This window comes from Pteronotus mesoamericanus, unplaced genomic scaffold (genome assembly GCF_021234165.1).
Source record: "Pteronotus mesoamericanus isolate MK-2021 breed Mesoamerican mustached bat unplaced genomic scaffold, CSHL_Meso_final contig_116, whole genome shotgun sequence".
NCBI lineage: Eukaryota > Metazoa > Chordata > Mammalia > Chiroptera > Mormoopidae > Pteronotus > Pteronotus mesoamericanus.
In genome coordinates this window covers 22,354,138-22,367,994 of record NW_026555027.1, presented here as the reverse complement: position 1 = coordinate 22,367,994, position 13,857 = coordinate 22,354,138, and the positions used below count along the sequence as shown (strand labels likewise).

The window sequence follows — 13,857 nt, the reverse complement described above, 5'->3', positions numbered from 1 at the left end:
TATGTGAAGTTCAGAAATAGTTGTTCCTAACGGCAGAATCTTTCAGGCAGTGATTCAGGTGCCCAGGCTCTGTCCGTCCTGTGGCTGTGCCGTCTACAACAACGATTGCTGAAGTCACAGCAGAAGAGAGGGCACGGATGACTAGGCAGGACAAGTTTCTGTGAACCAGGCCTGGATGCGCTACACATCATGTCTGGCCAATTTCAATGACCATATCCCCCTGCAAGGGAAGGCCGGTCAGTGTAGTCCAGTCGTGTGCAGGCTGACAGGGAAAACGGGCTGAGCTCTGGCCAGTCTCTAGTACCAGGGATAGGGGACCTTGACGTTAAACACATGGGGGCTGCTGCAGGATAGTTATCAATCAATTTAGTCTATATCTACTGGGTACATACTATGTGTTACACACAGGGTAGGCTTTTGAACAAAGGAGCAACATGGTGAAGGCAGTGTTTTGAGAAATTAGTCTGATGGCAGAGTTTGAAACAAGAGAAGGTGCACTTTAAGTTGGGGAGGAGGACGAGGAAGTTAGTGCCTTTCTCCAGCTCAGAGCCATTGAGTTTGTCTACACGCATAATGTCAGTTCTATCAGTAATACTGTCTGCTCCGGGTGCCAAATTATAAGCACCTTTATATGTACTTAATCATCACTGAAAGTTATGATGCAAGTGCTATTATGATTTTCCTTTTATAGATGAGAAAAACAAGACTTTAAATAATTCAATCATTTGTCCATATTCACACAAATTTTGGCAGGGCCTGAGGATTTGAACTTAGGAATTTGATGTTAATTTATAACTACTGTAGAATTAATAAAATGAAAATAAATCTAATGGAAACATAATTTAAGTATATAAAAATGAAAAAAAAACTTACTACTAATGAGATGGTCAATGTGACTTATTAAAAGACCTTAGCAAACTGCAGAAGGGAAAGTAATGAAACAACCTGTTAAGAAATATCACTATTCTTGGACCACTTGATTGGATTTAAGTCAGTTTCTACTGTGAGAATTCATGATAAATGCTAAGCTGCTTGTGAATATGGTATCTTTGTTAACTTATAAGCACCCCAAACCAAATTGCTTACTATCTTTAATTCCTTGTTCTGATACATATGTTAATACGGCAGGACACCTATTTCTCTGTTTGACATCTTTGTCATGGTTATGATATGTATAATCTCAAATAATAAAATAATATTTGCTTGATGTTTCCAGAAATATTAGTAAATGCCAGAAGCTTTTGATTGTTGATATGAAGTTCTGTTTTTGGCAGTTGACTGCTGGGATGGCCCGGATGGAGAGCCAGTTGTTCACCACGGTTATACTCTCACTTCAAAAATTCCCTTCAGAGATGTTGTGGAGACCATCAACAAGCACGCGTTTGTGAAGAATGAGTAAGTGTTGTGGCACCGGGGAGCTGAGCTCAGCCAGCACACGGAGAATTGCCTGACGGAATGTGACTACAGAAGTACACACTCTTCCTTGGAGTATTCTTCTCCTTTCTACTACCCTTGTTCTCTCCTTCCTTCCCAAGAGAACATTACGAACAAGTAACATGGACTCCATGTACATACTTTCTTATGCTGCACTTATTCCTTACCCCATTCTGTCTCTAGAAATTGTCTCTTCAAAGCATAGTCTTACAAAGAGCGACCTCAAAATTTCTAAGCCCAGGTTGTACAGAGTGTCCATAAAGTCTGAAAACACCGGTTACTATACAGAGTACTTTACTGATGTTTTATTACAACTCAGTAAAATAATATCTAGGTTTCTAGACCTGCTGGATGTCCAAATATACTAGAGTGTCTAGCATAATTATGTTACTTAACTCCTTATTAGTATTTGATAATGTTGACTATTTTCTCCCCAATACTTGTTTTTTTTTTATTTGTTTCTGTTATAACATTCTCTTCTCCATTGCTGTCATTGCTTCCATGCTCCTTTTTTGGCTTCTGGTCTTCTATTTTATTTCCTTTCTCCTTTAATAGTCATTATTTTTCAAGTGGTTGTTCTTGGCCTATGTTTTTGTTATTTGTATAATTATACATTCAGAACTTTCCTCTGAGTTTTAGAGCTATATGGAAGCAAATTAAAATTACATTTGCATAAAATTAATCTTATAAAACTTAGTAGTCTTTAAAATTTTTAATATTTGGCCTTGTTATGAATTACCCACGAGGTTAAAATGCTGTTCTAATAAGAGACCCTTGCTGCATAGCAGCTTTAGTTTATGGTGTCTTCTGTGATACATGGTAGAATCTCAAGTACTGATTTCTAATGCATCATTACTATTAGTCCTAGTCAAGTTAAAGAGGTGAATTTAGCACTTCATTCCCAAAATGTGAAGCACCGTGTTGAGAAGACCTGCTACCTATGTACCTCAGGGGAGCCTCTGGTAACTTGAAAGTACTTACATCACGTTTGGGAATCCTTAGGAGAAAAGCACTTCAAATTAAAGCCATTAATAAGCTGGTTTGGCACATTTTAAAAGTTCATTCTTTTTTTCTTTCTTAAGCTTCACTTGCATGTTAGAAACCAGGGTTTCTCATCTTTTGCAGTATTGACATTTTGGGCCAGATAACTGTTGATGTGGGGGAATTGTCTGGTGCATGAAGGATGGTGAGCAGCATCCTTGACCGCTACCCAGTAAATGCCAGTGGCACCCCTCATATTGTGACCAGTAAAAATATCTTCATACACTGACAAATGTCCCTGTGCCTGAGGGGGTACTGCAGCACAATTGCTCTCCTCCCTTGTTGAGAAACACTGTTTTACATTAAGCATCTTTAGACACTACTAGGCTTTTTATAAACAGGTCGGCTATTTAAAAAGTCATTGTTAGATTTCCATGATGTGATTGCATGGACACTAAGGATTGCTAGTTTGTTGTTGTTTCTTTCTTTTTCCGCCACACTGTGGAAAACCTTGTAAGGGCATAAGAACAGACAGATTATAGTCAGATGACCAAACTGACTTTAGTCACAAAGGTTCATCTCTTAAATTACCTCTGGTATCAGGATTTACTAATAAGGATAGAATATACTTTCAGGAGGTCACAGCCTGTATTGTTCTTCTGCTTGTAATGCAAATTCAGAAATAAAAATTTTTCTCTACATAGTTATGTTAGACAAGTTATATATTGATTTGTAAATATGGAAAAATATATATTACTTTGGAAGATGTTGATGGAAAACGGAAAAAAAATGAAAATAAATCCAAATTTGAAATAATTTCTTGCTCCAAGGAAAAAACAAAGTCAAAAGAGGAGTAATACCATGTAATCAGTTCTGGCTGCCTTTCTGGCCTGGCCACTACCTCCAGGCTATCTTTGGCAATCACTTTACTTAGGTCTCAAGCACTCCACGCAGAAACCTGAGTGTTGGCGGTGCATGAATGCTTATCTTTTCTTCCTTTTTCTTTTTTCTGAAAGTAAAGACTTAGTATATAATTCTATACAAATGATTTTGAAATGCCTGGCATAGAATGCTATAAAACACAAAATTTCATTATTTTACCCTCAATAGTAATATTGAAACTGAGGGCTGATTATATATTTTATTTATGATATATATTAAATGCAAATATCTGCATTTAATGATATTCAGTGGTCTCTTAGATGTTTCTAGGCTTTTGAATAAACAAGACAAAATTATAAGAGTTTTATTTCTTTAGGCTTCTCATTTCTCTTAAAATTTTCTCTTTTCTTCATTTAAAAGATATATACAAACACACACCGTTTTTTCCCCATGATACAAAATATCAAACTAAGTCGTCCCAAGTGGATTGGTGTGTTCTTTGGCCTTTACACCTGGTAAAATATATTTACTCGGAGGAGTTTTTTGGTTTTGTAATGCATCTCTCATTTTCCTCATTTTAAAGCGTTTTGACTGTCACCCCTCTCACAAGTTACCAGGATTGCAAGAACATAGTGAATACAGAATGATTTTCGAAACGCCCTGAGCTGCCTGTGCTCTGCCTTTAGAATGCGGTGCTTTTTTTTTTGCAGGTTCCCAGTCATACTGTCTATTGAGAACCACTGCAGTGTACAGCAGCAGAGGAAGATTGCTCACTACCTGAAAGGAATATTCCAGGATAAACTGGACTTATCATCTGTAGACACAGGGGAGTCCAGGCAGCTTCCAAGCCCTCAAAGTTTGAAAGGCAAAATCCTGGTGAAGGTAATTATCTGAAGGGACACAGTAAAAGGCAATAATGACCAACTCATCTCTTCCTCCCCTAAGGATTACAAACTGGTTTCCCAGGAGGATAATAATTTGAGTCCATACATGAAAGATTGTCTTGATTTGTACATGAACCTTGGTCCAATTTATTTATAGTCATACCTTTTAAAAAAAGCTAGTTATTGAATGACTGCATATTCTAGAATGTTTTTATGAAGTGAGAATATTAATACTATAAGCTAAAGGCTTAATGTTTTAGGCTTGTGTTAGTTCAGACTGGAGCACTGTGTGGGGTTCAGAGGCAGAGAAGACTCCTGTGTCTATATCTGAAAGCATTTCTTTCGGATTCTTCTCTCCCATTTCAAGCTCCAGTAACTGTCTGTCAAAAAAGACAAACAGCCTTCACAGTTGATCAGCCTTGACTGTATAAGTGAGAAGCGCTCCATTCAAAGGGGAGCACAGGCGCAGACATAGTGCCTGTCAGGAAGGAGTGAAGGAGCAGCCGGTGACTAGAATGATGTTTCATAAACAGGTGTTTCTGGGGGGGAAACTTACTACCTGCAATGGATATTATTAATGTGCAGAATAGCCAGTAAGACACTTCCTTGAGACTGCACATTGCTTTGTGATTTTACTTAATTCCAGATAATTTTGTGTTTGCACTAAAACCATCTTGGATAATTGCGTTGTTTTCAGACTAAAAACCTAAGGAAGACCAGTAGAGTAAGTATCAATATTCACACTGGCTTATATTTTACCTAAAAGGGATGTGTATAAACACAACCCCCCAAATATCACAGAAGAAGTGCAAAAAAGTCAAAGAACAGTGTGATTTCATAGCAAGACTTTAAGGGAGGTGAGCAAATGGGAAAGATGTAAAGTATTCATCTCTGGGATTGATCAAACCTGTTTTTCTATCATTAAATGAGTATTATAGACTCCATCAAAGAGGTTATGCATTTGTATGTGTGAAAGCATTTTGATTAAAAGCTCCAAATAATGCAAGAGATAACATCATCAATTTTCCTGAAGTCTTTGTATGGCAAACTTTTGTGATGAATAGTGATGGCTGGGTTGGAAAACTCTTACCTCTATCACCTCATAAATGTTTCTACTTTCCTGAATCATCTTTAGTCAACAGTCAGGTTAAATGCAGAATAAGTCCATTTGTTTCAAATATTTCCATTTTGGACAGTGAAACTGAAGGTAGATATTGATATGAACTGAGTCCCTTTGAGTAATGACTTCGGTCGCTTGACACAGAATGTCCCAGGATGCGTCAAATCCAGAAAATCTGAAGAGCTCATTCGAAGGGGTGGCATCAGAAGTAGGCTATGAGTAAAGTATTTCAGGGCAGCTGAGGTCTGTTAGCTAGTCGTGACACCCTTTAGACTTTAAGGAGAATTCTAGATCTATAAAGAAGCATGCTTCTATGATTTCTGATCCAAAAGGCATCATTTGAATGGCTACTTACCACTTTAGATATAGACAACACATACACATTTTCCAACCATATATATTTATATGCATGCTACTTTTAAGGGCACTAATGGGTATGATGCTTGTTTTGATAAGCTGTATATTCTCAAAACTAAGCCTGCTTTTTTTTTTTTTTGGTAAATATGACATCCAGAACTAGTTATAGTTCATTAAAAGTAATTAAACTGCCTTTTCTTGAAAGTCTCTTCTCCCTTGTTTTGCTTATCATTCAGACTGTCTGCCAGCTAGTCAGTCTGAAGTAGTGATTGGCCAGGGGATAACACATTTTTATTTTTCACTTTTTAAAAGTTATTTTTAATTGTAATAAAATGCAAATAATAAAGTTTACCTCCCATCTTAATCATTTTTAAGTGTACATTTCCGTACTGTTACAGTACATTCACATTGGCATGTAACTAATCCCCAGAACTCTTTCCATCTTGCAGAATTGAGGTTCCATACCCATTAGACCATTCCCAATTCTCCCCTCCCCACAGCCCTGGGAACCACTCTTCTACTTTCTGTCTTTATGAATTTGATTACTCTGGGTAGCTCATATAAGCAGAATCATACATATTTTGTGATGGTTATTTCACTTAGCCTAAAGCCCTCAAAGTTCATCTCTACTGTAGCATGTGTCATAATTTCCTTCCTTTTTCATTTTTTTTGGCTGAATAATATGCCATCACATGCATATACCACATTTTGTTTATCTCATCATCTGTTGGTGGACACTTGGATCACTTTCATCTTTGGGCTCTTGTGAATTTATTTTCATTTTGAAATCGAGTGTCTTGTTCCATTTCAGGGCAAGAAGTTGCCTTATCACCTTGGTGATGATGCAGAGGAAGGAGAAGTTTCAGACGAAGACAGTGCAGATGAAATTGAAGATGAGTGCAAATTCAAGCTCCATTATGTAAGTTATAGGCAAGGCCCTAATTTTTACCCTCAATGTGCTGCAATAAAAATTGCAGCTGTGTTGGAATCCTCATAAATATAAGGATAAGTACTGGATAAAAAAGGATATTTGTTGAAAGTCACTTTGTGTGCTTATGCACAGACCCTCCTATATTTATGGACTGAATGAATCAAGGAGTCTCGTATCTTCAAGTTGGATGGAATGGTAGCAATTAACCTATCTGACGCTATCTCCAGGGACAAATCTCCGGCTATCGCAACTTGGGCAAAACTCAAATTGCAGTTAGAAATGTCACTGTCTTTGTTGAAATCAACTGACTTTAGTATTGTCTCTCTGCCTCCTGCTCACAGGAGGCTTGCTTGCAGGACCCAGCTGCACGTGGGCCTGCTTCTCTAGCATGCCCATCCCGGCCCTAAGAAAATGAGCCCTGGGCAGGAGGATTTCCAAACTTTTTTGGAGTCTTGGGTGGCTCTTTAATTTACTACATTTTAAATAAAATGGCATAGAATATTTTGTTACCTGTATGGTACTTCAGACCCCTGTCCTACCTCAAGGAGCTGCCTTTCTAGAAAAGTACTATTTAGCCAGGTAATTCAAAGGGAAGGCAAGCCTGGGGGAAATGTAAAGCTTAAAGACACCCCTCCCACCTTGACCTCAGGCCCCCCCGCCCCGGCCCCCGCTGCCCGCCATCCCCATCTTCTACAACTCACGTGATTGTCAGAACCACACATCAACCTGAGAGTAGCATTTGCTTGTGTTAGTTTGTTACAGGGTTGGCAATTTCATTTAGGTAGAAAAGTGGTATTCCTCTAGATATCAGGATTATTATTCTCAAGAAGACAGAGAAATTTTCTATCAATTCTCCTGATTTGCATCATTGCCCTGAGTTTATCTATTGCATTGTTAAAAACAGCCTGCTCTCTTCTAGGTTATAGCAACTGTGCTACCTTCCTATAGGTACCAAAGGAAGCTGGCATCACTTCAAAAGGCAGCAAGAGCTTCATGACAGCTGATGTTTCAGTAGACATTCCTTTCTTGGCTTTAATATTCTTTAAAAGATTTAGCTTGAAGTGAAAAGGAAAAAAAATCACCACTGTATTAATCTCTCTTTAATAGTTTATCTTGGCTCAATTGACTACCACTAATGGGGCTGTGGTGATAGAAAATTAATCTAAATACATTTACATATGTAAAATGATACTTAATGTTTTAAACAGTTTTTCTGCTCATCCAGATATTCACTATATTGTGATTAATAACTTGTGAGTATGGGTGATTTAAGCTCAATTTTTTTAGCTTTATTTTATAAACCAGATTTTTGTCTCTGATTTTCATTACCTTTGCATCTTGTTTCCAAGATATCTTGGTTGCTAGCCTCAGAATAGTCTATCATTTGAACACAGGGCACAGAGAGTTTCGACTAGTTATGAATTTAGGGAATGCTGTTTTTAGGGAAAATGATGGTGGACATTTAATTACTATCACAATGTAGTCATTTTTTGCTCTGAGTAAAACCCAAGTTGTTCTGGTTTCTAAATCCACGCACTTATATAATTTTTCTCTAGTGTCAGTGAGCATTCTAAGTTAAATATCTGTAATTATTAAGTTGAGTTAGCTACAGTTTTATAGAAACAAATCCATAATTTCACCTGTAAAAATATCCAACTGAGTTCCTCTCATTTTCAAAGTCTGTTGGTCGGTTTCTAGGAACACATGCAGGTAGATAATTTAAAACATAATTCGGTAAAGACAGTCTTGATCTTTCATTTGGATTAGTTGATTTGGGCCTTAGTGAAAGGCAGAAAACTCCTTAATTATGACATTTATAAGCATGTCTTCATTAGACTTTCAGAGAGAAAATACATAAAGATATCAACATTCTAGTGGAAATCTAGCTTTTACTCCATTTTTCTAAATCCTTTTCCCCATCCCCCTCATTTTTGAGCTCTTCTAAGGAAAGAGAATGCTGCCTTTAGAAAGCCAAAGTGTTTGCCTGTAATCAGTCCATTTGTAGTCCTATTGTCAGCAAGGGTCTCAAATCCATTATAAGTGTCAAATGTAAATTGCCTGGTGTTAAGGCTGTACTGTGCATAGCTTATGTGAAACCAGTAACCACCTTAGAGGAAGTTCTTAATCTTAGTTGTAACTCCACAGAATGTGGTTAGATTTATAAGTTATACCTGAATTATTGCAATAACTATTTTAGCTTAGCATTCATGAACACTCTAGAATACTAACTCTCATGAGACTTATACAAGATTCATTTGTACATTCAACCAATTTTATATTCAATATCTCTATTGGAGATGCAACCATCATGTTATAGCTGTTGGGGTGTCTATCAGTAAACAAAACAGACAAAAATCTTTGCCTTTATGGAGTTTATACATTATTGGGAGAAAGGGAGGAGAGACAAGAATTACATAAGTAACATCATGATCTAGGCAGTGGTGAGTGCTAAAGGGAGAAAATGAGGGAAAAAGTGGAGAAATTGTGGTACATGAAGAGTCTGTCGAAGTTTGAAATGGGATGGGCAGGAATGGTCTCCTAGGGAAGGTAAAGTGAGCAAAGACCTGAAGGAAGTGAGAGTTCACCATGCTGGTATCTGGGGAAGACTGTTCCAGGCAGTGGGAACAGCAAATGCAAAGGTCAGAAGCAGAATTTGTGGCTCGCCCCACGTTACCCTCGTGTGAGAAGCAGAACCCTCACACAGGTCTTCTTACTCCTGCTAGTCTACTGTTATTTTTAAGGGGTTCAAAGCACACAGAAAGTTTATTTCTCATGTAATAGATGCTTTCTGTTGTTGAATTAATTGAATCCTTTAAGCTTCTGCCTCATACTATTTTGTGGCTTTAGCCATAAAGAAAATCTGGCTCATGATGTGTGAGCCACAAGGTAAAGCCTGTGTGTTCAGCGATCTGAGAATCACACAGCTCAAAGGCACAGGAACACTTTCCTTTCAACCACAGGAGAATGATCAGATTTGACGCAGTGAGGCTAACCCACCGTTATTCATCTTCAGGGTACCTTGTAGGCTTTCCACCCTCATATTTCAACTTCACCGATTTTTTTCCTCTCCACCTAAGTTATGCAGTATCTTTTTTCTTGCTCTCTCTGGTTAAGCCAGCCTTTTAGGCACAAACATCAGCTCCCTCTCTCCTATGTGAAGCTCATGTCACAAACACCAAAGCCTTTCAACAAGTTTTAAAAGAGCTGTAGAACAGTCACATGTAACAACTTTTTGTATTATACTAATGCCCTAAAAGCCTTATTCAATCTGTGTGTATATCTCACACTAAAAATAGTCATTGTTTTCCTCTCTTCCCACTCTCTTAACCACAAATTCACCTTTCCTCCTAAGTGATTTGTTTTAGGATTTGACCCATTTTAAAGGTTATGGATCCTGTTGGTTAAAGAGGTGTCAGCACTCACAGAAGGGATGGGTTACCTCATGCGGGTTGGGGGTTCTCACTACTGAACGTGTTCACTCAGAGACTAAATGCCCACATGCCTGACAACAAGGGGTGGGGAACAGACAAGGTGGCCTGGAAGGAGTCCCGTAGTCTCTAGTACCTGATATACTTGTGCTACACTGCCAAAGAGTAGAGGTAATGAATATTTAAGGTCTGCCACAGTGTATGTATCAGAGTCATGCACTGCATAATGACCTTTTGGTCAACCATGGGCTGCATGTTTGGCAATGGTTCCTTAAGATTATAATGAAGCTGAAGAGTTCCTATCACCTAGTGATGTCAGAGCCGTGGTGGCATCAAAGCACAAAATACAACTCCCATGTTTGCAATGCTGGTGTAAACAAACCCTCTGTGCTGCCAATCTTATAAAAGTGTGGCACATGCAACTATGTATGGCACATAACACCTGATGATGATAATAAATGACTGTTCCTGGTTTGTATATGTACTACACTTTTAATCATTGTTTTAGAGTTTATTTTTCTACTTATGAAAACAAGTTTACTGTAAAACAGTATGTCATGTTACACTGGCAGCAGCCTCATACATCTCATGTTGGCTCTGTCCTTGATTGCATTGTTTTCTCTTGTGTTCGATTTAACCTTGTGTTGTTTTGCATAGTAACACACTGTACCGGCTTGTAGCCTAGGAGTAGAGATTACACCATAGAGCCTGGGTGTGTAGCAGTCTATACCATCTAGGTTTGTGTGAGTGCACTCTGTGATGTCCACACAATGACAGCATCTCCTAACAACACATTTCTCAAAATGTATCCACATTGTTAAGCAGCACATGGCTGTGCATATGTGTGTATGTATGTAGATAGTTTTCCTTGTATTTCAACGGTATTGTCTTCTGGAAACTAACTAGAATGGCAGAGGAGAAGTTTCCTAAGAGTCTTATTTTTCTTTTCCTGTTGATAATCTGTTCCTTTCTATCCTTGTTCTGTACTTTCACTATTGACTAGGAGTGAGGTTGATTTATTTAGTTATTTTCTTAGCACTCAGTATTCATTTCCTATTAGAGAGTTCATGTTTTCTTTTGTTCTGGAGCTCAGCCTTTTATTTTTCTTTGAATATTGTTTCTTTGACATTTCTCAGCCCTGTTTCTCTGGGAGTCCTATTAGATTTATGTTGGAATCTCACAGTCTGTTCTCCATATCTCTTATTTATTTTTTAATATTTTATCTCTGTGCTGACTTCTGGGTACCATTTGCAATCAATACTTTAATTATCTCTTTGACTTTGGTATAGAGTATATTACAGCTATTGCTCTTTTAATTTCAGTACTGTACTCTTTATTTACAAAATTTATTATTCTTTTTCATAGACAGCTGTTCTTATTTCATTATTTGGCTTCTTAGTTTCTTGGGTTTTGGGGGGGAGGGGCTATTATTTTTTTTTTTTACACTTTTGAGCATCTAAACACACTAATTTTAACATGAAGAGTGAATTCTTGTTTCATGGGTTAATATTTGTGCCATTCTGTCTTGGCATTACTTTTCCTCCAGGTTTTAGAATTTTGGGGTAAAGGTTTAATTTTGAATGGGATGGATTTTCCTTCTATTCTTTTTCAGTCTGCATCCATCCTTTTCACCTCGTGGTTTAGGTATTGCTTCCGACTGAGAACCGCCCCCCGCCCCCGCCTATGCCTGGCATTCCTAACTGGCCCTTATGTTGATGGTTTGGAGCTCTCTGCCCCTGGACATCCCTGATATAATCACCAAACAAACTGATAGTGTTTGGTGGTCTTGTCACTCCTGCCTCTTTTGATATTAAATTTTATATCTTCTACACAGTAGTTTTTTTTAACGCTTTCTGTTACAAGCCAGGACGCTGCCCCAGCTTTCTTCACCACCTTGGTTTCACGTTGTGAGACCAGGTCGAATCTCCCACGGCATGTGGGACATCTTTAGTTTCTTACACTATTAGGTTTAAGTTCTTGGCCAGCCTTTCCTGCTCTGAATGTGACGCTCAGCTGCTTTTATAATCTGCAGTGATTTTGTTTATTTTTGACCCAGATTATGACTTTTCTTTTTTTAAATTCTTTCATCATTGGAGCAGTGGAGACTTCAAAACATGAAGTTACAGTGACATAAACCTGCATCTGTATACAGATTCACATACCCAGACTTATGTTTATTTTGGACTGTATTTTGCTTTTGCTTTTTCTTAATTAAAATACATAAAGAATGTTTGCTTTAATAACATTTAAAAATGTATGTTTAACAGCTCTAAAGAAACATTACCTTTTGCTACCTTTTTCTGACACTGTACAGTTATTATTTTATAACTTAGACAAAACCAGCTTTTAAATACCTAACATTTATTGACCTCTCACTAAGCACAAACAGTATGCTAAGGACTTAACTTATAGGATTTCATTTTATTCCCATAACCATTGGGGTGGGGTAGAAACCATATCTTTACTAATTAGGAGAATAGGCTTTGAGGGATGAAATGATTTGTCCAAGATCAGGGCTACGTGAACTTTCTAGAGTTAACTACTATATCATTTATTAGAGTTTGATTTAATTAAGGAAACGCTGATTTTTGTTTTTAAAAAAAAACCCTCTCATTTCATATTACATAAGTAGGATCACATAAAGCTTTTCTAGAAGATTCTCAGAACTACAAAATCTTTAATTTCAATGTGATTAATTCAGATAAGGGAAAATATATTGGCCATCTTTGATATCAGGGGTGACGTTAATTGTGTGTGAACCTCTCAGGTTTACATTAGGAGATAGACTCCTCTCAGGGGAGTCTATCTAGCTGTAGAGGCATAATCACATTGGAAGCAAACAATGAATTACAAACATAAAATGTTATGTGATATGGTTTTAACTTAGTGAATGTGAGTTCATAGAGAGCTGAGAGTGGGCTAGAATACCCAGAGCAGATTAGAGAGAGACTAGCAGTTGTTAATACATGGGCTCATGGGCTCTGGAGACAGACCACCTGGGTTCAAAGCTGGCCCTGCCACTTGTTGACTGTATGGCCTTAAGGAGCTCACCAATCTCTATACACCTGAGTTTCTTTATCCTCTTTTTCTAAATGGACATCATAATAACATTTCAAAATGTTGCAGCTCTCTTTCTGCCTGCCTGTCCCTTTTATAAGTTGCATTCATACTCCTGAAAAGTGGCTGTCCCACCTGGCTTTGAACTGTGTTAGCTGTGGCCTTTCCTGGCCAAAAGTGACATCTCAGTTGGAGAAGGAGCTGATCTACAGCCCTAGGGGTTTCTCATGACATTGCACACGTGCACTGTGTGACAAGCAGTAAAGTCTTGAGAAACTTGCAGTCCAAAATTCTCTCCTGAGCTTCCTGAGGCTCTGTACTACTAAAGAGCTGTTCCTATTTGAAGGCATCTTGAGACAAACAGAAAAAATAAGGATTCAATGTCTGTCTGATGTCTTACTGAGAGCCAATCAAATCAACAGGTTCTATTATTATAAGAGTAAGTGATTTCTCCCAGTTGGAAATACAAGTCATCCTCCCTCTGCCTTGTTGCAAAAATTTGTCTCTTTATGAGGAAGAGACAAATGTACTGAGGAAATGAAGTAATTATTTAACTTTAAAATGAGGGCTCAGTTCATACCCCGTAAAGAACTCAGAACAATGCCTGACACATGATTTGTGCTCAGTGAATGCAAGATACCATCAGTAACAAGAATGGCAGTAGCAGCATGATTATCACTGAAGTCCTCAACTGGTCCCGAATAGAAGAGGGTGTTTTAAAGGAGCAGGCGGGAGACAGAGGCTGACTCGAGTATTTGGCTGAGTAGCAGCTGCTCTCCAATC

The 13,857-nt window shown here is 38.0% G+C and overlaps 1 protein-coding gene across 1 annotated transcript in view; it reads left to right on the top strand.

The window, feature by feature from the left end:
- Positions 1-13,857, top strand: part of PLCH1 (phospholipase C eta 1) — a 163,275-nt gene that overhangs the window by 119,067 nt on the left and 30,351 nt on the right. The window contains exons 8-10 of the mRNA XM_054579866.1: positions 1,275-1,395; positions 4,008-4,179; positions 6,470-6,577. Of these exons, the coding sequence (XP_054435841.1) occupies positions 1,275-1,395; positions 4,008-4,179; positions 6,470-6,577 (401 nt within the window). The remainder of the gene's footprint in view (positions 1-1,274; positions 1,396-4,007; positions 4,180-6,469; positions 6,578-13,857) is intronic.